This window comes from Podarcis erhardii, assembly GCF_964252035.2.
Source record: "Podarcis erhardii genome assembly, chromosome: 18".
NCBI classification, from domain to species: domain Eukaryota; kingdom Metazoa; phylum Chordata; class Lepidosauria; order Squamata; family Lacertidae; genus Podarcis; species Podarcis erhardii.
In genome coordinates, this window is record NC_138516.1 from 3922193 (window position 1) to 3944069 (window position 21877).

A 21877-nucleotide genomic window follows, 5' to 3' on the forward strand; every position below is an offset into this window, starting at 1 on the left:
CCCCCACTGGGGGGTTGCCCAATTAGCCCTGACCTGTGACAGGGCCTTTTTAGTGGTGGCTCCCTAGTTGTGGCATGCCCTCTCTTGGTGGGGTACACCGGTCTCCATCACTGTTAACACTCAGGAGGGATTTAAAAACATTCCCGTTTGCTCAGGCATTTGTTTGGTAGAGGGATACCGATCTTGGTAACCCTGAGATCACTGGACGGAAGAACACTTTTAACTGAAAAATGCTTTTAGATGTTTTAAAACTATTAAAAAGTTTTAACCTGTCTGACGGTGGTTTATACCTTGTTCCCCCCCCCCAAAAAAACTTGACCAGGTGGAATGCTTTAATCCTGTCTTTTAAAAACGGTGTTTCAGAGTTTTCTTTGTCTTCTATTTTAAGCCATTTTTGTTTGTTCTTATATAATTACTCTTATTATTATTATTTATTAGATCGATACACTGCCCTTCATGAGTTTTGCTTTGAGAGATCTTGGGGGGGAAAGCACCCAATGAATTTAACAAGGAACAATAATGAAAATTGTGTAACTAATTTTGCTTGCCTGGGCAATTGGGGGAGGAAAGGTGGGATATAAATTCAATTAAACACACATACACACCTGCAGTGCACAACAATGGGCCCTGCATCGGGCGGGTTGCAGGTTTTCACTCTCCTGAGGAAGGCCAGGAAGGGGGTCGGGTACTCGGGGACACCGTGATCTGGCCAGGCCGTGAACTGGAACTGCCGAACCTCCCGTTTCTCGCTGGAGCCGTTCTGTGATAGGTTGGGGGTGGAGGGAGAAGAGAGACGACAGCATGAGTTGAAACTGAGCCAATGCACAGAGCGACGGGGCAACCCACAGCACAAAGGGAACCTCTGCAAGGCATAGGCGTCTCGATGCAAGTAAGCCAAGCCGCGTTTTGGAACGGGGAAGGAAATCCAGCGTTTGGATTGTTGCCTGGGTTTCTCTTACCTTGTGAAGTGAGAAGGTTCGGACGCAGAACGTGGCCAGCTCAATTGTATCCAACAAGGTGACTTGAATCATTCCGTACGTCTCAGTGCCCCGGCCTGGCCAGTACTGGTCACACTTTATCTGGAAGGAAATAATACATTATTTTCATTATCATTATTATCTTTTTTTTAATAGAATATTTATTGAAGTTTTCAAAAATAATACAATATAAAAAAACCAACAAAAATAAAAACATTTAAAAAACAAATACAATTTCCATTACTTATTTTCTTTTAACTTATTTTCCAGACCTCCTCATACCTCCCCCTTTCTTGTATTCCAATTCAAGTTGTTAGTTCAGCAAATCCTCACCATTACTTTTTGCTTATTTCTAAACCTTTCTTTTTCCCCCCATGTCTCTTAAGCATTACAGCTGGAAACCACTTAATTTCTGTCCAACATCATTCTAACATTCATTAATTTTACAATATTTCTGTAGGTAATCTTTAAATTTCTTCCAGTCTTCTTCCGCCGACTCTTTTCCCTGGTCTTGGATTCTGCCGGTCATTTCTGGCAGTCCCATATAGTTTATCACCTTCATCTGCCATTCTTCCAGAGTGGGTAGATCTTGTGTCTTCCAATATTTTGCGATAAGTATTCTTGCTGCTGTTGTAGCATATATAAAAAAAGTTCTGTCCTTCTTTGGCACCAATTGGCCGACCATGCCCAGAAGAAAGCTTGAAGCTAGATAATAATGATAATCTTTAAACTTTAAACATTATCATTATTATCTAGCTTCAAGCTAGTGGCTCTTTGGAAAGTGGCATCATCATCTCAAATCTGTCCGTGCATCCGTGTGGTCAGCATAGTGGTTACTGAGTGTCAGACAAGGATCTGGGTTCGAATCGCCATTCAGCCATGAAGCTGATTGGATGAACTTTGAGGACCCGGCACTGCCTTTTTCTCTGCCTAACCTACATGGCAGGGTTGTTGTGAGGATTAAATGAGGAATTTGTGGGGATTAAATTGCCTCTTGAGCTCATTAGAAGCACAGAACAAGAACAAGCTAGGATTCAAATGCAGTAATTAAATGCAAAACTAGACGCTGCGAATTGGTTGAAACGTGACTCTCTTTCTCGCACGAGCAAATCTGAGCACTGAGCCATCCACGTGGGGGAATTCTCATCCAGCCAGCCTCTGTATGCAGAGCCCTCACATTTTCAAAGTTTATTTTCAAGGCCATAAGGGCTAGAAACTTGAACTAAACACGTGAGGGGTTTTCAAGGAAGCGGAAACCCAGAAGCATATTCCGAGGTTTTTGCTCCAGATTCCACACCTGTTAAGAAAGATTCCACACCTGTCTTTTTTGTAAGGGGTGGGGACATTGGTAACCTTTTTGTTTTCTTTAAAAAAGTACTTGTTTTAAAAATAAACTTAAAAATCAAGATCTGCTGTCTGGTTCGTCGTGACCACCTTTTAAGCTGATCGAACTGTTCTTAATCAGTTAGATCACTGGTTTGAAACCCTTTTTCGGGCCACCTGCCCCCTTGGTTTCATAAGCTCACCCCCCGTGCCCCCCACCCTATACAAATCATTATTCAGAATAGAGGTTTGTATGACCCACCCAGGAAGATAATAACACAATACAGCTCAACAGTCGCACATTTACTCAAAATCCAATTAAAACGTGAGCTTAATTAAAGGAAATTGACAGACCTGATCCAGGGGGGTACCAGCTTTTCAAAGTTTATACCTCCAACACCCCCCTGCCTCTTAGTGCCCCCCCAGGTCATGTTACCTCCCCTCAGGGGCAAGAACTCTCTGGGAGACAAGGGTTCAAACCCCCCACTCAGTCACGAGAGCTCCTTGGGTGATTTTGGGTGGCCTACATCGCAGGGTAGTTGGGGAGAAGGACCATTTACACCACACCTTGAGGTCCTTTGGAGGAAAACAGTGTGGCAAAAATGCAATAAACAACAAACCACTGGATTACTGGTGACTGGGAGCGGCTGCCGAGAGCATATAACACCAGTCTTGAAAGACCTACATTGGCTCCCAGTACGTTTCCGAGCACAATTCAAAGTGTTGGTGCTAACCTTCAAAGCCCTAAACAGCCTTGGCCCAGTATACATGAAGAAGCGTCTCCACCCCCATCCTTCTGCCCGGACACTGAGGTCCAGCGCCGAGGGCCTTGTGGCGGTTCCCTCGCTGCGAGAAGCCAAGTTACAGGGAACCAGGCAGAGGGCCTTCTCGGTGGTGGCGCCCTCCCTGTGGAACGCCCTCCCACCAGATGTCAAAGAGAACAACAACTACCAGACTTTTAGAAGACATCTGAAGGCAGCCCTGTTTAGGGAAGCTTTTAATGTTTGCTGGATTACTGTATTTTAATATTTTGTTGGAAGCCGCCCAGAGTGGCTGGGGAAACACAGCCAGATGGGCGGGGTATAAATAATAAATTATTATTATTATTATTATTATTATTATTATTATTATTATTATTATTAAAAAGGTAAAGGGGCCCCTGATCATTAGGTCCAGTTGTGGCCAACTCTGGTGTTGCGGCGCTCATCTTGCTTTACTGGCTGAGGGAGCCGGTGTACAGCTTCCAGGCCACGTGGCCAGCATGACTAAGCTGCTTCTGGCAAACCAGAGCAGCGCACAGAAATGCCGTTTACCTTCCCGCCAGAGCGGTACCTATTTATCTACTTGCACTTTGATGTGCTTTCGGACTGCTAGGTTGGCAGGAGCAGGGACCGAGCAACAGGAGCTCACTCCGTCGCAGGGATTCAAACCGCTGACCTTCTGATTGGCAATTCCTAGGCTCTGTGGTTTAACCCACAGCGCCACCCGCGTCCCTTAAATAATAATAATAATAATAATAATAATAATAATAATAATAATAATAATAATAATTAGATGCCACAGCCCAAGCAGTTGCCCCTTCCCCAACGGAAAGGCATGTGCGTTTTCCTCACCCGCGATTTCTCCTCCAGCTTGGTCATCATCACCACTGTGGCCGAGCGCTGCTCCCACACCATCCTCCAGAAGTCCCCAAAAGTCTCCGGAAGGGGCCCCTGCGTAGCGATGTACGCATTTTGCTTCCGGTAGCCGTCGATGTAGTTGGCGTTAATGTAGTCGCTGCCCACGATTCCTGCGTCGAAACAGTCAGAAACCAAACAGCTGCGATGAGCAAATCATGTCCTCCGGGGACCCTAGGCGATTGGGGCGGTGGCAGTGCACACGGCCATATAATTGTGGAGTCGAAAGGAACCCCCAGGGTTCATCTAGTCCAACCCCCTACAATGCAGGAATCTCAGCTAAAGTATCCAGGACAGAAGGCCATCCAGTCTCTGCTTAAAAACCTCCAAGGATAGGAGAGCCCGCCACCTCAAGGCCGAATAGCTCTTACTGTCAGAAAGTTATTCCTTTCTTGCAATTTGAAGCCGCTGGTTCGGGTCCCAGATTCTGGAGCAGCAGAAAACAAGCTTGTTCCATCCTTCCATCCTTCTTTGGAGGTCTTTAAGCAGAGGCTTGACAACCATATGTCAGGAGTGCTCTGATGGTGTTTCCTGCTTGGCAGGGGGTTGGACTCGATGGCCCTTGTGGTCTCTTCCAACTCTAGGATTCTATGATTCTATGACTCTAAGTGACAACAGCCCTTCAGATATTTGAAGATGGCTCTCCTATCTCCTCTCAGTCTCCTATTATCCAGGCTAAACATACCCAGCTCCCTCAACCGTTCCTCATTCGGCTTGGTTCGCCGTCTTTTGCACATGTTTCAGCTTGTCAACAATCGTATTAAACTGCGGCACCTGGAGTAGGACACAGAACTCCAGGTGGGTTCAACAACTTATTATAAACGACTTGGATGAAGGAGTTGAGGGGATGGCCTTCAAATTTGCAGGTGACCCCAAACTGGGAGGAGTAGCTGATAACGCAGAACAAAGAATTCAAGATGACGTTAACAGACTGGTGTAAAAGTAAAGGTAAAGGGACCCCTGACCATTAGGTCCAGTCGTGGCCGACTCTGGGGTTGCGGCGCTCATCTCGCTTTATTGGCCGAGGGAGCAGGCATACAGCTTCCGGGTCATGTGGCCAGCAGGACTAAGCCGCTTCTGGTGAACCAGAATGCCGCTTACCTTCCCGCTGGAGTGGTACCTATTTATCTACTTGCACTTTGACGTGCTTTCGAACTGCTAGGTGGGTAGGAGCTGGGACCGAACAATGGGAGCTTACCCCGTCGCCGGGATTCGAACCGCCAACCTTCTGATCGACAAGTCCCGGGCTCTGTGGTTTAACCCACAGCGCCACTTGCGTCCCTTAACACACTGGGGAGCTGGGCCAAAAGTAACAACTGGGCCATGACTAACAAAATTAATTTCAAAAGGGACAAGTGTCTGGTTCTGTACTTGGGCAGGAATAGCCACAGGTTCTTCGCCCCTGGCTTTGTGCAGGTGTGCGTACAGGAGGATTTTGGTCCTCCTGATTTTGCTGAACGATGACTCCCATCGGTACTGGCCAAAGGGACCATGTTTGCTGTGGCTGACGGGAGCTGTCGTTTGGGAACTCTGGATTGCATCCGATCGAACGCCTTCATCAGCCCCGGTCTAAATTCCCTCCTTTGCTTTCGTGGGAAATGGCTTAAGCGTTGCAGCAGTGGCAAGAGGAGAGAAAGAAAGAAAGAAAGAAAGAAAGAAAGAAAGAAAGAAAGAAAGAAGGGGAACCCTCACTGCAATTCCTATCGGGGCCACAGATGGAAGCAGGGAATTAAGCGCAGCTTTCAAATTAGCAACCGTGACCCCCTTTTAATTACGCGGGCCTGTTATGTGTGGGTGTTCTCTTCCAAGCGCTCCTTTTAATTTAAAAGTATGTCAGGTCAGAGCCGCCACGCTGCCTCGCTTCCCAAATTAGCAGAAGGCAGGGATCCTCGCTGGAAGGGAGAGCAGAGGCACTAATCACGAACCAGGTGGCGATTGCGGTTGCGGCGGCTTCTCCTTCCGCTGCAGGACCCCCATTTATATACACATATACAATTCAAAGAAATTACCGGTGGCGGCGGAGAAGGAACATCGCCCTTTGGTGTCCGGGGATTCTGCCACAACCTGCTTACAAGAAAGCCGCTGGGTCTGGTTTAAGGCTCTTTGCGAGGTTTTAACTTGGTACAGGAGCTTTGAGGTGGGGGGAAAGCTAATCCCCTTTCCTGGCTCCTGTATGGGGTCAGTGGCGGCCTGATGCTTTAACCCTCGGCCAACTGCTTCCCTGCCCTCAGAGAGACGGCAGAGGGAGGCAATTTCATATACCTGGGCGAGGAGCAAGGATAGGGAGAAAGGGAGCTGGGTGGCGCAAAAGCCCGTGAGCGTTTGAGGGGATTTCGGGTGGGAGATTGGAGAGGTGAAAGCAAACACCTTTTCCTCTCTCCTTCTCTCCCCCTCTCTGCAGATGTGAAGCCCAAGAGGGTTTCACGACGAGATGAGCTGTCATAGAAGTGTAGAGATTGAAAGGCACCCGATTGAAAGGTCGACTCCCAGCAATGCAGGAATCGCAGCTGGGAAGCATTGGAAACAAAAAGGGCTGGAGGTTTTTGGGCCGACAAAACACACAGACTGTGCAGGGAAGGCAGAATCTGTGCTCCCTTCTCCGCAGATGTTGCTGAACTCTCAAAGCCCACCATACCTGACCATTAGTCATGCTTGCCACTGGGAGTTAGATTCCCAACAGCACCTTGGAAGACCCGCAAATTCTCCATTTCTTTTTCTGGGAGGTGATGTAATTCCTGATCAATTAGGTGCATAACCTACGGACGCTGCTTTCAAGCACGCGAGGCGCTAAGTGCGAACTGCCCGGTTGAAATCCCGAGAACAGCCCTGTAAATTCGGTCAGTGTTGACAAGCAAGTCACCTTGAAGCTTCTGGGATCAAGGACTTAAAGGGGAAAGGGGTGGAAGGAGATTCACAGAGCCCTTTGCATGTCTCCCCGCAATCCCCCTTTAAGAGTGGGGGGTTCAAAAGGGGAGCGCACGGCAACTTGCAAAGCGAAGGATTCTGACAGGTGGGCGGCCCCACTCAACTGTCAATCATGTGATGTCGTTCTCTGCCGGTAAGAGCTCTCGGACTGTGGAACGGACTCCTTCGGAAGGTGCTGGACTCTCCCTCCTTGGGGGGCTTTTAAAATGTTACAAATATGATCTGACAAAAGCTTGAAAAATCTGACCTCAGCCCCTCCTCCCCTTGCGACAAAGTGGTTTGTACCTTCAATGGGCAGCAAAATGACGCGGGAATGGTCGTAGGCGATCACATTGGCGTATCGGTTTTTCGGCTTGTTCACCTCGAGGTTGGAGTGTTCCCAAGTGAACTGCTGACCCGGGTCAATGGACTGCAGGAGCAGAAAGAGAGAAACGTCAGCGAAAATTCCACGTTTTGCTCCAAACTATAAGAGTGGAAGCTAAAAAGCAGTCAACTTCTCTTCCTTCCAGGGACCATGACCTGAAAACAATTCACAACTCAGAGCTGGTGTGGTGCAGTGGTTAGAGCCTCCAATGACTAGGCCCTAGGAGAGACCAGGGTTCAAATCCTGCCACCTTGGCCATGGAAAAAGCTCGCTGGGTTCTAGTTGCTGCCTCTCTCAGCCTAACCCAACTCTGCAGGGTTGTTGTTGTTGTTGTTGTTGGGATCAATTGAGCAGGGGGACACCCATGTACGCCGCCACCTTGATCTTGGAGGAAAAGGTGGGGTGTAAATTGAACGATGTCTGGGGAACAGTGGCTGGCGAGTGAGCACGGCCACAACACCCTCCTCTGCTTCCCATCGCTTGCCAATCACCTGCCGCCATAATCTGCCCCCAAAGGTAGGGAAAAACATTTGCACAAATCTCCTTTGACGTGCTCCTTTTTTTCTTTCTTCGGAAGGAAGGCGGAATAATAATACCAGGCAAAAGCCACCTCCGTTCCTGCTGTAGTCCCACGAGCTGGAAGCTATGCTAACAGACGCTCCCCTCGTCACTGGGGACCTCACTGGGTGCGGCCTGGGGGGCGGGGCAGTCGTTGCCTAACGAGGGCCGTCTTAAGCAAAGTTGTTGGCCTTTTTAAGGAAAGGTTCCCTAGAGTTGTTGACCTTTTTTTTAGGGAGCTGACACCGCGATTATCTCTGCTTGGGAAAAGGAAACAGGAAACGTAAGGAGCCCTGCAGAACAAACCAGCTGGGTTACTCGCGGTGTGAGCAACGTTCTCCCTTGAACTCGTGGCACAGAGCTGCCCGCAGCAGGGACAGTTGGGCTCTTCCCCAGACTCTCGGGCCCTGGATTCTCGGCCTGGCGCCCCTGAGAGCCTGGCGCCCCTGAGCCTAACCTACCTTGCAGGGGGGTTGTTGTGCAGGGGACTGAATGAGGAGTGGAAAAAGAAGACTGTGCATGCTACCTTGAGCTCCTTTGAGGAGAAGGTGCAATATATATGCAACAAATAGGATGCTGTACTAAATGGGCCATTGACCTGTTCTCTAGCAAGACTCTCCTTATCTTCTGAGCAACTCCAACCTGCCTCCGCAACCACAGTCCCTCTCCAATCTTGCACCTCCGCATTTCTTTCATTAGGTGTGCTGTGGTTTTTTTGTTTTTTGTTAAAGTATCTCCAGATCCGCAGCTCAGGAGGAAGGCTGCCCTGGAAAAGCGCCAATATTACATTATGCAGATTATCTGCTGGCAGGGGGGTGGGCAATGGGAGGGGAGAACTGGCAGAGAGAGAGAGCACATTAGGCTTCTCTACGCTCGCTTGCCTTGCCCGAGTGCGGAGGTGGGTTAGGAAAGATCCCAGCAGAGCGCTGAGGATCTCTTCCCATCATCTTCCCAGCAATTAGCAATTCATACGCTGTGCAAAAAACCAAAAACAACGGCGGCTCGGAGTCTGCGGCCAAAAGACTTTTGGTTCCTAGCATTTTTTAGTTGTTGACGAATGTATCCCACCAGCTTCCTCCTCCTCTGCCGACCTGCGGGTGGGGTTTTGCCATTGCTCATCTTGATGCCCTTCCTGGCGCCATTAGGTCCAATTCTCAGTCCCTCAGTCCCCCAAACACTTTTTGCAAATCCTGGCTCTGGCTGACTTTTCTCACCCCCTGTGCAGAGGGTGCTGTGGGCAGATGCATGCAGTGGTGTAGCTGCCTGGGATCAGGGAGGGGATGAAGACCAGTTACTATTCCTACAGCACGGTCCCTGCCTCCCGCGGCAGCTAAAAAAGCCAGTGCAATTCTGGGCTGCATCAATAGGAGTATAGCATCTAGATCAAGGGAAGTAATAGTGCCACTGTATTCTGCTCTGGTCAGACCTCACCTGGAGTACTGTGTCCAGTTTTGGGCACCACAGTTCAAGAAGGACACTGACAAACTGGAACGTGTCCAGAGGAGGGCAACCAAAATGGTCAAAGGCCTGGAAACGATGCCTTATGAGGAACGGCTAAGGGAGCTGGGCATGTTTAGCCTGGAGAAGAGGAGGTTAAGGGGTGATATGATAGCCATGTTCAAATCTATAAAAGGATGTCACATAGGGGAGGGAGAAAGGTTGTTTTCTGCTGCTCCAGAGAAGCGGACACGGAGCAATGGTTCCAAACTACAAGAAAGAAGATTCCACCTAAACATTAGGAAGAACTTCCTGACAGTAAGAGCTGTTCGACAGTGGAATTTGCTGCCAAGGAGTGTGGTGGAGTCTCCTTCTTTGGAGGTCTTTAAGCAGAGGCTTGACAACCATATGTCAGGAGTGCTCTGATGGTGTTTCCTGCTTGGCAGGGGGTTGGACTCGATGGCCCTTGGGGTCTCTTCCAACTCTAGGATTCTATGATTCTATGATTCCGTGGCTGGATGCAGAGAAAGCAGCATCTGCTGGCCTTCCAAGGCTCTGAGCCAGAGGATTGGGGGCAGGAGAATGATGAGTGGTCAGAGAGAGAAGACTAGGGTGGGAGGAGATGTTGGAAGCATTCCTCCATCTCCTCTCTGCCCCTGTTCCTTCTTAGATCAAGCATTTCTTTTACTTCAGTGTATTATAAAAAGTTATTTTGTACTGGGTATGAACTTTTGTAAAAGGGACGTGGGTGGTCTAAACCACTGAGCCTCTTGGGCTTGCTGATCAGAAGGTCGGTGGTTCGAATCCCCGCGATGGGGTGAGCTCCTGTCGCTTGGTCCCAGCTCCTGCCAAGCTAGCAGTTCGAAAGCATGCCAGTGCAAGTAGATAAATAGGTACCACTCTGGCGGAAAGGTAAACGGCGTTTCCATGCGCTGATCTGGTTTTGGTGTTCTGTTGCACCAGAAAGTGGCTTAGTCATGCTGGCCACATGACCCGGAAAAACTGTCTGTCTGTCTGTCTGTCTGTCTGTCTGTCTGTCTATCTATCTATCTATCTATCTATCTATCTATCTATCTATCATCTATCTATCTAACAGTCCAGCACACAGTGGTACCTTGGTAGTCAAACACCTTACTTGGTGAACAAATCGGCTCCCAAATGTCGCAAACCCAGAAGTGAGTGTTCCGGTTTGCGGACGTTCTTTTGGAAGCCGAACGTCCGACGCAGCTTCTGATTGGCTTCCGGAATCAGAAGCTGTGCTTTGGTTTGCGAACGTTCTGGATGTCGAACAGACTTCCAGAACGGATTCCGTTTGACTTCCAAGCTACGACTGTATATTAAAGGAAGCTGAAAAGGTGACAGGGCTTAGCGAGCGGGAAGAGTCTGTGGCAGAGGGCAGCCCAGACTCAGAGGCAGGTGAGGAGGGGGACCAAAAGGCAGAGATGAGGCAGGCTGGTGAAGAAGCCTAGCAGTCTCCCCTCCTCCTGGTCTCCCAGGACCAGAAGAGGTATGAAGAGGGTGGAGCACAGAGAGACAGAGCCTTCGGCTGCTGGGAAAGCATCTTGCAACTGCCTCACTGGGACAAGACCTACTGGGAAGAAAGGTAAAGGACCCCTGAATGGTTAAGTCCGGTCAAAGGTGACTAAGAGGCTGCAGCGCTCATCTCGCTTTCAGGCTGAGGGAGCCGGCGTTTGTCCACAGACAGCTTTCCGGGTCATGTGGCCAGCAGGTCTAAACTGCTTCTGGCACAATGGCACACTGTGACTGAAACCAGAGTGCACGGAAACGCCGTTTACCTTCCCGCCGCAGTGGTACCTATTTATCTACTTGCGCTGGTGTGCTTTTGAACTGCTAGGTTGGCAGGAGTTGGGACAGAGCAATGGGAGCTCACTGCGTCGCAGGGATTCGAACCTACTGGGAAGACTTGCTGTGCTCACTAGGCATGCACTGTTTTTTTTTGGGGGGGGGTTGAATGAAGAGCTAACTTCACTGACACAAGTGGTTTTTCTTTATTGCTGACACAGCGTCTTACTAGAGCTGACCAATCAGCATGAAGGTGGCGCTTTTCAGCCACTAAGAGGCTCGCCCTTTGATCTGATCGGAGCCAATCAGAGAGGAGGGAGGCGAATCGGTGCTTGAGGATGGGCTCCTAGGGCCAGTCCAGAAAAGAGACATAGGAAGAACATAGAGTTGTTCTGGATGCTCCAGAGCTAAGCGTTTAAGAAACATGCAGAGGACCACAAACACCCCCAGTTCCTGGGCTTGCCGTTACGGAGAAGAGGGCTGCAATTTTAGGCCGTGTCCCCCATAACACATAGCCTCATCCTCCACCCCACCTATGATGTGTCCCCCGCCCCGCAATCCGCTGCCAACCCATAATGCTCCTTTGTACCTCGTACTCCTGCGAGAGCTTCAGGTTGTCGTTGGCCTTAAGGTGCTCCGTGTGGTCTGCCAGCTCCGAAATGGGGATGGGTGGGTGGCTCAGCATACCTGGCGGGGGGGGGGACAGATGGGGGGGGGGGAGAGACGCGGGAGGGAAAAGTGGCCTTCAATTAAACAAAAACAACAAACACCGTTCCGTAGCAAACATACAATTCAGATTTTTAAAAATTTTTATTTTCGAAAACAAAAAACTGCAATGAAAGGAGGGTTAGAAAGGAGTGCGGGGGGTGGGGTGGGGTGGGGGGAGAGAGAAACTGTGAGGGCTCGAAATTGTGTCCTTGGAAACTGGAGAGGGAAATGAAGAGAGTTCTTTCCCCGTGATGGCCCCGTTCTCGACATTTATCGATAAATCGGAAGGGAGGGAAGGGGGGGATTTCTTCCCCCTTCATTTTTGTAAAGAGAGACGAACTAACAAAAGGAGCAAACGAGAACAGAAGAGGAAAAAAAGATTCTGATAGCAGGCAGCGATTCCAAATGGTGACGTCGCGAAGGGAGGGTGGTGTTGGGTGGAAGGAAGGAAGGAAGCGAGGGAACGGCCCCCCCTCCAAGAAAAGCAAAACAAGGTCGGCAGAACACCAGTGCCAACACAGCAAACAAACGATGTGTCAAGGGCAAAGAGGTTCGTTGCAATGATAAATAATACTAATATATATATAGAAACCCAGATAAAAACAAGACACACCGCACAGAGGTTTCAAAGGGGGGGGGGCGTATGGTTGAGTTGGCCAGTGAAATGAGGAGAGCGCGATGCGCCTGGGGGGTGGTGCTGGAAATGGAGGAGGAAAAGCAGAGGTTTCCCAAAAGGAAAGAGTGACTTTGTCTTGCCGTGAAGATAAAGGAAGCAGCTGCAGCAGGCAGCCAGAGTTGTGCCCCCCCCCGGAGGTAGTTGCTTTGACTACAACTCCCATCATCCCTGACAACATCTGAGTGGGGGCAGCACTTGGGCAACACCTGGTCTGTACCGGAAGCAGCAGCTCTGCATGGTTTCCGGCAGCCTGACGACAGACTTGTGCAAATATTCTATAGAGAGAAACTACCTTGCACTAAGTCAATGAGCTCAATATTGCCCATGCTGGCCAGCGATGAATCTCCAGGGTTCTCTGCCAGCGCTGCTTGGAGATGCCGGGAACTGAATTTGGGGCCTTCTGCATGCCAAACAGGTGAGCTGTGGACCTTCCCATAAGGGCTCTGGAAGGGGAGAGCTTCTGCAGGAAGAATGCCATAGTAGTGCCTTGCACCACAATGCACACTACGGAGGATCGGGTGTCATTTAAATGTTCGGAACTTGCCTTTGAGGCAGAGGGGGCTCACAGCACCCTCCCGTAATAACACCTAACATTCATTCATCTTCCTGGAAGAGCCCATTTCTGAGTCACTAAGAGGCTCCTTTCCCTCCATCGGTTGGGAATAAATTGGTCTTGTGAAAGCTGCCGCCCCAGCTAATATCAGAGGTTTCCTGAAAACAATGCTATAAAATGCAGGATAGTTATTTGAAATCTCATCCACATGGGGAGCGGGAGAAAAGTTCTACTGCACTGGGTGGGGTGGGGTGGGGTGGTAGATTTCTCCACTTCCCAAAAAACCGATGTTTATGGAAAAGGTCACTTGGTTGAACCCAATTTTAAGTCCTACTCAGAGCAAATCCATTGAAATGAATGGATGTGACCGATACCCATTAATTTCAATGGGTCTATTCTGAACAGGACTTAAGTTGGCTACAAACCACTTCTACAGCATTTTGGAAATGTTTTCAACTTCTTTCTTATATTTTTTCTTCTCTTCGTCATTTGCAAATCTGGAGGAAGGAAACCCCCTTGATGGTTTGGTGCTGTTCCCCTTGAAAGGAGGGCAGAATCTGCCCAATGAAACTATTCCCAGATCTCTAATTCTGCTGCAGTTTTTTTTTAACATAGCAGCAGTTTTGGATCCTTCTCCCCAGGAAAACTGGGGGGCAAAGCCGAGCCATCAGTTCAGCAACAGCCCTCCCATCTATGAATAAGTCTAACTCTCTTTTAAAGCCACTGCTTTTAAAAAGGTGACAATTTCTGCCTCCTGCAGCAGGAAGTTCCTCAGTTTAACCTGTGTGCTGCATGAAAAAGTCCTTCCTTTTATCTGTCAGAAATCTTCCAACACTCATCTTGCTTGACAAATGCCAGTGTTCAGAATGCCTTTACTTAACCTGAAAGACTTCAGCCTGTCCTCACATGTCTGAGGTTGTTGGGCAAAGGCACCACGGACAGAACTCATTCCTCCTTTTGAAATTGGTCAGCTGACCCCCAAACCCCCTTGTACCCCTTTCCAGTTCTGGTAGCTGTTTAGGTATGAGATCCACAGGATTTTCCCTTCTCTCTGAAATCTGCAGCTAGCGTGTTTTTGTGTGTGTGTGTGTGTTAAACCAGCCCCGGCAAACAGAATTTCAATATGATTAAGAAGGCTGCAAGGGAGTCGGCGCATGAGAATGACGCCTGGAATTGCAAGGAGAAATAGTAAAAGCGGCGTGTGCATGAAAATAGCATCTTATTACGTTTTTTAAAAAGATTCCACACTGCTTGAATTTGTGGAAGGAATGTGAGGACACAGAATCAGCGCCGCTAAGGAAACGTTCACATTAATTAAGCTGATTCATTGTGGAACCGTCTTATGACAATGAATAGATTCAGAGAAGTAGGTTTCTGCCTAGAAAACGCCGTGGCATAAATCAGTTACAGCCCAATTTCATGCATGCTTACTCGGTGGTGACTTCAGCAGGACTTACTTCCAAGAAAGGACAAATAGGACTGTCATCTCAGAGAAATTCTACACTTTATTCCAAAAGGGGGGGTGGGCAGATTTCTGGACTCTACTACAACAGACAGTTGCAGATGAGCTGTGTATTTCAGTTCTAAATGTTCGCCTTATGTAAAAAAAGCTCCTTGCAGGAAGTAAGCTAGCAAATCAGGACCCAAGGCGTCCCATCCCTTTCTCCCTAACCATGATAGCCTTCGGCAGGCGCAAGCTTTTGCTTAATAAAGGGGAGCACTCAAAAAACAGCTCCCTCTCGCCCGCACTTAGACACCTTATGGTTTCACTGCCACAGATGCCTTTCCGGGGAATTGCAGTTTGCAAAAGAGATTGGTGCCGATCTCAGCAAAGCCCGCAAATTCTTGGGAGTTCTCAGAGAGAACCTATGGCAGTTAAACCGGTTTAAAATGTGCAGTGTAGGCATGCACCCTAAGAAGGCACTCTCTGACGGTTGCCTAGATGGGACAAAAAATATTTGGGGGTTGTGTGTGTGTGTGTACAACGGATCATCAGCTCTGCCTGTCAAGTTCCAAAGGCATTGAGAGCCATGGGGAGTCAGTTGGTGGTCATGGGAAATGAGTTGGGAACCATGGGAAGTGAGCTGGGAACCATGGGAAGCGAGTTGGGAACCATGGGAAGTTCATTCCTCCTTCTGAGAAACCACCGCTGTGACTTGGGAACGGGAACGGGAGAGGTGGGGGGGAGATGATGGGGAGCCATGGAGAATTTCGAGCCCTATTGGGTATTGCATGGTTAAAAGCAGCATCAAGGAGCAGCGGCAGCATAGCAGTAAAATAACCTGAGAACTCGGGGACAAAGATGGCAAAAGCTAGTGCTGTGTTCACCAGTTTTACAGTGTGCTTTTGCAAAAAGCTGGCTTTCTTATTCACCAAACCCGGCAAGGAAGAAAGACTGTAACAGGTGGAAGGGGTGGAGATTGAAAAGGAGGGTCTCTCTGCTCCCCTCTCCCACCCTTAAGAGGTGCAAAAGGCAAACCTGGGAGCCAGAAAACACAGGAGAATAGCAGTTGTCAACCACCGAAACCTAGCAGATACCTCTGTAGACCTGAAAGGGCAGCTTAGCTAGGTAATACATTTCCTGCTTCGATTAGTTTTTATCCAGACCTTTGGACTTCATAAATGTCCCCCAAAGGGCTATGCAGACTCCTTCCTGAAACCTCTCACCCAACTATTCTCCATCTTTAACCCCGGATCCAGAACAGGTAAACAGACAGGGCCTAACCTACAGTGTCTACTCGTAAGTTCAGACATTCAGTTCAATGGGTGGGACTGCAGCTTTAGCTACCCAGTGAGATCCGTAGCACTGAAGCCTTCTGTGTGCTTACTCGGGTGCAAGTTTCCTTGAGCTCGATGGGGCTCAGACATCTTTTGCAAGTGGACTGCAAAAAAAAACCTACCAAGGAATAAAAAAGTACAGTGGTGCCCCGCAAGACGAACGCCTCGCAAGACGGAAAACCCGCTAGACGAAATGGTTTTCCGTTTTGGAGGTGCTTCGCAAAACGAATTTCCTATGGGCTTGCTTCGCAGGACGAAAATGTCTTGCGAGTTCCTGCGGGGTTTTTTCCCTTCTCTCCCCCCCCTTTTTCTAAGCCACTAAGCCGCTTATCTGCTTATCCACTAAGCTGATAAGCCGCTAAAAGCCGCTAATAGCGCTAATCCGCTAAGCCATCAATGGGCTTGCTTCGCAAGACGAAAAAACCGCTAGACGAAGAGACTCGCGGAACGGATTCTTTTCGTCTTGTGAGGCACCACTGTACAATCATACCTCGGGCTGAAGTCGCTTCAGGTTAAGCCTTTTCGGGTTGCGCTCCGCAGCGACCCGGAAGTAACAGAGCACGTTACTTCCGGGTTTTGCCGCTCACGCATGCGCAGATGCTCAAAATGACGTCACAGACGTGCGCGGAAATGGCAAATCACAACCGGCGCAGACTCACGGATGCGGATTGCGTTCACTTCAGGATGCAAACGGGGCTCCAGAACGGATCCCGTTCATATCCAGAGGTACTTGAAATTCCTGGAGATTTAAGCGGACACCTATGAAAGAGGCCAGTAAACCCCGACCCCCCCCCCCAAAATCACAAATTGTGTTTACTTCGCATGGGAAAGGTGCAAGTTAAATAACAGAAAGCCTCTGTGAGTCAAAAGTACTCATCCACAGAGGAGGGTGCCCACTGTATCTCTGAATGATTCATTACCCTGAGCATACCTCTTTCTGCTCCCTGCAGATGAGTTAATTTGCACTCCTGATGGGGAGATGCAACAGAATTAGCCCAGCTCAGAGAAGGCTGACCGCTGCAACCCTGTGCAAAGCTTGAGGTGGGTATATTTTCAAGTTTAGTGTCCGGATCAAGGGAAGCAATATTCCCTCTCTATTCTGCCTTGGTCAGACCACAAATGGAACACTGTGTCCAGTTCTGGGCAGCACAATTTAAGAAGGTTATTGACAAGCTGGAAGGTGTGTGCAGAGGAGGGCAACCAAGATGATCAAGGCTCCGGAAACCAAGCCTGATGAGGAACGGTTGAAGGAGCTGGGTATGTTCAGCTTGGAAAAGAGGAGACCGAGAGGAGATACGACAGCCATCTTGAAATATCTCAAGGGCTGTCACATGGAAGAGGAAACAAGCTTGTTATCTCCTGTTCTGGAGAAGACCAGGACCCAAATCAATGGATTAAATTATGAGAAAAGAGATTCTGACTCAACATTAGGGCGGATACAGTGGTGTCTCGCAAGACGAAATTAATCCGTTCCGTGAGGCTCTTCATATAGCGGTTTTTTCGTCTTGCGAAGCAAGCCCATCGACAGCTTAGCGGATTAGCGCTATTAGCGGTTTAGCGGCTTTTAGCAGATCAGCTGATAAGCGGCTTAGGGCTTAGGAAAAGGGGGAAAAAAGGGATAACCCCCCGCAGGAACTCGCAAGACATTTTCGTCTTGCGAAGCAAGCCCATAGGGAAATTCGTTTTGCGAAGCACCTCCAAAACGGAAAACCCTTTCGTCTAGCGGGTTTTCCGTCTTGCGAGGCGTTCGTCTTGCGGGGCACCACTGTATTCTGATCCTTAAGAGCCATTTGACAGTAGAACGGACTTCCCTCAGATCGTGATGGACTCTCCTTCCTTGGAGGTTTTTAAGCAGAGCTTGGACGGCCACCAGTCTGGGACGATCTATCTGAAATTCCTGCAGTGCAGAGGGTTGGACCTTGGGTCCCTTCCAATCCTACGCTTCTCCTCATTCACGAGAGTTTCAGAAACACCCCAAGTTTCCTCAGGCTCCCCTTGCCAATTTGGGGAGTGCGGGGGAAGCATTCTAACCCCCCAAACCACTGCAATTCCTCCTTTGGATTCCGGTACCAGCCCCTACCCTCAAGGGTTGCTATGATTGCGGGAATCTGGCTTTAACCACCTATCTGCTTCTAGTACTACTTTCTGCATTTTGGTGCATGGGAGAGAGAGGCCGCCCCTCCCTTCTCTCTCCGCCCCCCTGTCCCCCCCCCCAACCCCACATTTTGCTCAAAGTCAAAGCAGCTTTCCGGGAAACCAACCTGTTGACCGAGTCCATATTTTCAGGCTTCGAAAGAGAGAGATCTTAGGGGAGAGAGTTCTCATCTAGCGTTTCAAATCCCTTGAAATCTCCTTAATCTTGTTATTGCAAAGAATTCAAGCTCCAATCTCTCTCTCTCTCCACCCCCCCTTTCACTCTTTCTACGAGCCGGATCATTTGACGGACAAAATCGGCCCAACATCTGCTGCCTAGACCAGAGGCCTCCCCTGCTGCCGCTGAAGTAATTGCAGCTCAACAGAAGAGACCTGCTGTTGACGCTTGCTTCTTTAAACAAAAAGCAAAAAAAAACCCAACTGAGGTGCTTAGTAAAACGATGGGCTCCAGAGAGGATTACAGTCCCCTGGAAATTCTTCTGCAGCTGAGGAGTTACTGTATTTTTCGCTCTATAGGACGCACTTTTCCCCCTCCAAAAATGAAGGGGAAATGTGTGTGCGCCCCATGGAGCGAATGCAGGCTTTTGCTGAAGCCTGGAGAGCGAGAGGGGTCGGTGTGCGCTCCCCGGGCTTCGGGCAGCTATCCGCAAGCCTTCAGAGCCCGGCAGGAGTTCCCAGTGGGCTCCAAAGGCTTGCGGATAGCAGCCTGCAGCCCGGGGAGCGCAGCGCCAACTCCCGCTACGCTCCCTGGGCTTCAGACAGCTATCCGTAAACCTTCGGAGCGCGCCCCCAGCCCCGCAAGCTCTGGGAGCGGTGGCAAGTCTGTGCGCAACCTTGCCGCCGCTCCTGGACCTGTTCTGGAGGCTGGGGTCCGGGGAAGCTCGGGTTTCCCCCGCCCCGGCCCCGCGGCTAAAAACGAAGCCAAGACAGCGAGCGGGATCCACCCTCCCGGCTGGAGAGGTTGCGCGTGGCTAAAGAGGAAGCCAAGACAGCCAACAGGATGGATCCCACTGGCTGTCTTGGCTTCTTTGCTCTTTGGGGCTGGGGAAAAAAATAATCCCCCCCCTTTATTCCCCCCCCCTAAAAACTAGGTGCGCCCTATGGTCCGGTACGCCCTATGGAGTGAAAAATATGGTAATGGTCGTGGGTTGTTGTTTTTTTGCTCCCACAGTTGTGAAAAATGCCAGCTCTGGGTTCCTTTCTTAAAAGACATCCACATTTAAAGCACATGCGCCTCCCCCCCCCCCCCGCCCAGAAAGAAGGCTGGGAACTATAGTTTGCACAGGGCGCTTGGGGGGGGGGGTAAACAACAATTCTAAGGATGTTGGGAGATGACGAACGTTGTCTCTGCTTCTGAGATGGAAAGCAGCACCTAGCACAGCTTTTCTCAACCTGTGGGTACCCAGATGCTGTTGAACTACAACTCCCATCACCCCTAGCCAGCGAGGCCACAGCTCGGGGATGATTGGAGTTGTAGTCCAACAACATCTGGGGAGCCACAGGTTGAGAACTGCTGAATTTCCTATACATCAGGGGCGGGGAATATTTTCTCAGCCCGGGGGCTGCAGTCCCAAACAGGAAACCTAATGTGCCCTCCCTAGGTGAGGAGGAGATGCGGGAGGGGGGGCCGCCCCCCCACGTTGTTCCACCCCACTTCCACACACAAAAGACCCTCGGAGCAAGTTCTGGGAAACAGCTGACTGTGGTGGCTGTTTGAAGGTGGCCCTGAATTCTCTGAACTGCCATACAAGCGGGGGAGATGGGGGAAATTAACGATCGTACTGTAATATATAAATGCAAACTGCTATACCGATAAACACGTGGGAGGGTTGCATCCAACTGAGTTCCGCTCAAGAGTAAACCCATTGAACCCAAGTTAGCCAAGACCTTTAACTGCAATGGATCTACTCTGAGTAGGGCTGCAACCCCACCTGCTCATGAATATGCCCAATTGCAAAACATAACCCCAAGGGAAGTGAGGTTAGGATTGCAGCCCAAGTCCTAAGTTTGCAGTGTCCATTAATGTACGTGGGTTTACTCAGAGTAGGATTTAGTTAGGTGTAAACCAAGGAAGCGAATGAAAGCGACTTTCTTAGGCCCGCTGATTTCCACCACACGCTTAGTGTGGTACCCACTGAGATTAATGGAACAAAGACAATTCATTTCAATGGGACTGTCGCTGGATACAACCTGGTGGGTCTACTCTTGAGTAGAATTCAAGTTGGAATTCTGCTGCAGTCCTATAGGAGTAAATCCCATTGAACTCAACGGGGCTGACTTCTGCGAAGGTTATGCGCAGGATTGCAGTGAAACGCAACACACTGATCCAGTCGCAATTTCGACCGTTTTGCAAAAAGCCTTTTTTCCCCGAAAACTGTAAAACTGGAAGCACGGTTTGGAAATGAGACAAGCAGCAGCACGAGGGACGCAATGGCAAAAGCCACAGATATGCAGAGAGAGAGGGGTGTGAGAATGAAGATGGAAGGAAGAAAGTGCAACAGAAGGAAAACGAAATATATATATTTGGGGGGTGGGGAGAGGGGGGGGGAGGTCGGGTGGCGCTGAGAAGAAGGGGGGGGGGAGCACAACCAATGAAACGGACAGGAACGAAAACACACAGGAACTAACTTTCAAGGTCAAACTCAGGGTCACTGAGGGGACTGCTCAGCCCAGAATCTGCAGAAAACAGGAAAACAAAAAAACAAAACAAAAAAACAAAAACAAAAAACAAAATATATAGACTTTTATAAAAAAGGAAAAAACACTACTCAACCAAGAAAACAGAAAACGGAAAAAAGCAACACAAAATCCGAGAGGAAATGAAAGGTGTTTTCTTCTTCTTCTTTCCCCTCCCTCTCCCCCCCACCACTTTTTTTCTCCTTTTCACAAAGGGTTGGGCTTTGTCTGGTTTTTGGCCACGTTCTTGGGTGTGTGCATTGGGGGAGGGGGGGCAGGACTTAAAACAAAAGAGCTGCTTTGTTTTATCCAGAATCTTACCCCCACCTTAAGCCCCTTCGCCTCCCCCACCCACCCCAAAAAGTGGCGAAGAAACGATTGAATGCATATCTTGATTTCAAAGAAACACTGAAGAAAATTTGGAGGAGGCGACCCCCCCCCAACCGTCAAAGTCTCATTACACGTTACATTTTGCGTTAAAAGTTAGGCGTGGGAAAATCTGTTACTTTCTCCATTTCCTCCTGTCTTTAAGTTCAGCTCTCCGCTTTGGTTTGCAAAAAGAAAACCGCAATTAAAAACCCATCGGCGTTTAAATGCAGATCAAATCCTAACGCACAAACGTTCCCGTGCATTTTAGCCCAGCGCGCGTACTTTTCGCAATGCAATCTCCCCATAAGCGGCACACCCTTTTGTACTGCCGTTTTCTCCGACGCATGCATTTCGTTTGGTTTTTTTAAAACGACGCTTTGCCCTGATAACTTTGGGGTGAAGAACTACTGGGCAAAATTCGGAGGGAGAGTGAACTGCAAAGGACGGCCAACTTTTCCCACTTCTCCGACTCTTTTGGAAACTTTTGGTTAGTAAAGGGCTGCCTTTAAAGATGAACAGGACTGAATCCCCTCCCTCCCTCCAACATTTGAGAGGCAGATATCGGTTCCTTTTGCTCTCCGATTTCTTCTCCCCCTGTGATCCTGCCAAGAGCACCAGCGGAAGTGGCAATGACTCTTTTTCGTCCTTGGTACCAACAGTTTGCTCAATGTGCAGAAAGCCACAATGGAAACAGAGCCCTCACCTCAAATAATAATAAGAATAATAATAATAAGAAGAATACCCCACCCATCTGATTTGCGGGCCCCAGCCACTCTGGTCAGCTTTTAACAAATATAAAAGCCAACAAGGTTGGGGAACATAGTTGCCTACTGCAGCAGGGAGTTCTGCAGATTAACTATCACTGCATTAATGAAGAAGGGCTTCTGTCCTTTGGCCAAA

At 49.2% G+C, this 21877-nt stretch overlaps 1 protein-coding gene across 13 annotated transcripts in view; it reads right to left on the bottom strand.

Moving 5' to 3' along the window:
• The window catches only part of PTPRS (protein tyrosine phosphatase receptor type S), a 309039-nt gene that overhangs the window by 19869 nt on the left and 267293 nt on the right, over positions 1-21877 (bottom strand). For 8 of the 13 annotated variants that reach the window (XM_081845987.1, XM_081845982.1, XM_081845991.1 and 5 more), the window contains 6 exons: positions 20561-20608; positions 11653-11750; positions 7187-7310; positions 3914-4089; positions 960-1079; positions 606-760 (listed from right to left, as the gene is read on the bottom strand). In XM_081845987.1, coding sequence (XP_081702113.1) covers positions 606-760; positions 960-1079; positions 3914-4089; positions 7187-7310; positions 11653-11750; positions 20561-20608 — 721 coding nt within the window. The remainder of the gene's footprint in view (positions 1-605; positions 761-959; positions 1080-3913; positions 4090-7186; positions 7311-11652; positions 11751-20560; positions 20609-21877) is intronic. The other 5 variants (XM_081845992.1, XM_081845985.1, XM_081845983.1 and 2 more) reach the window with 1 other exon arrangement.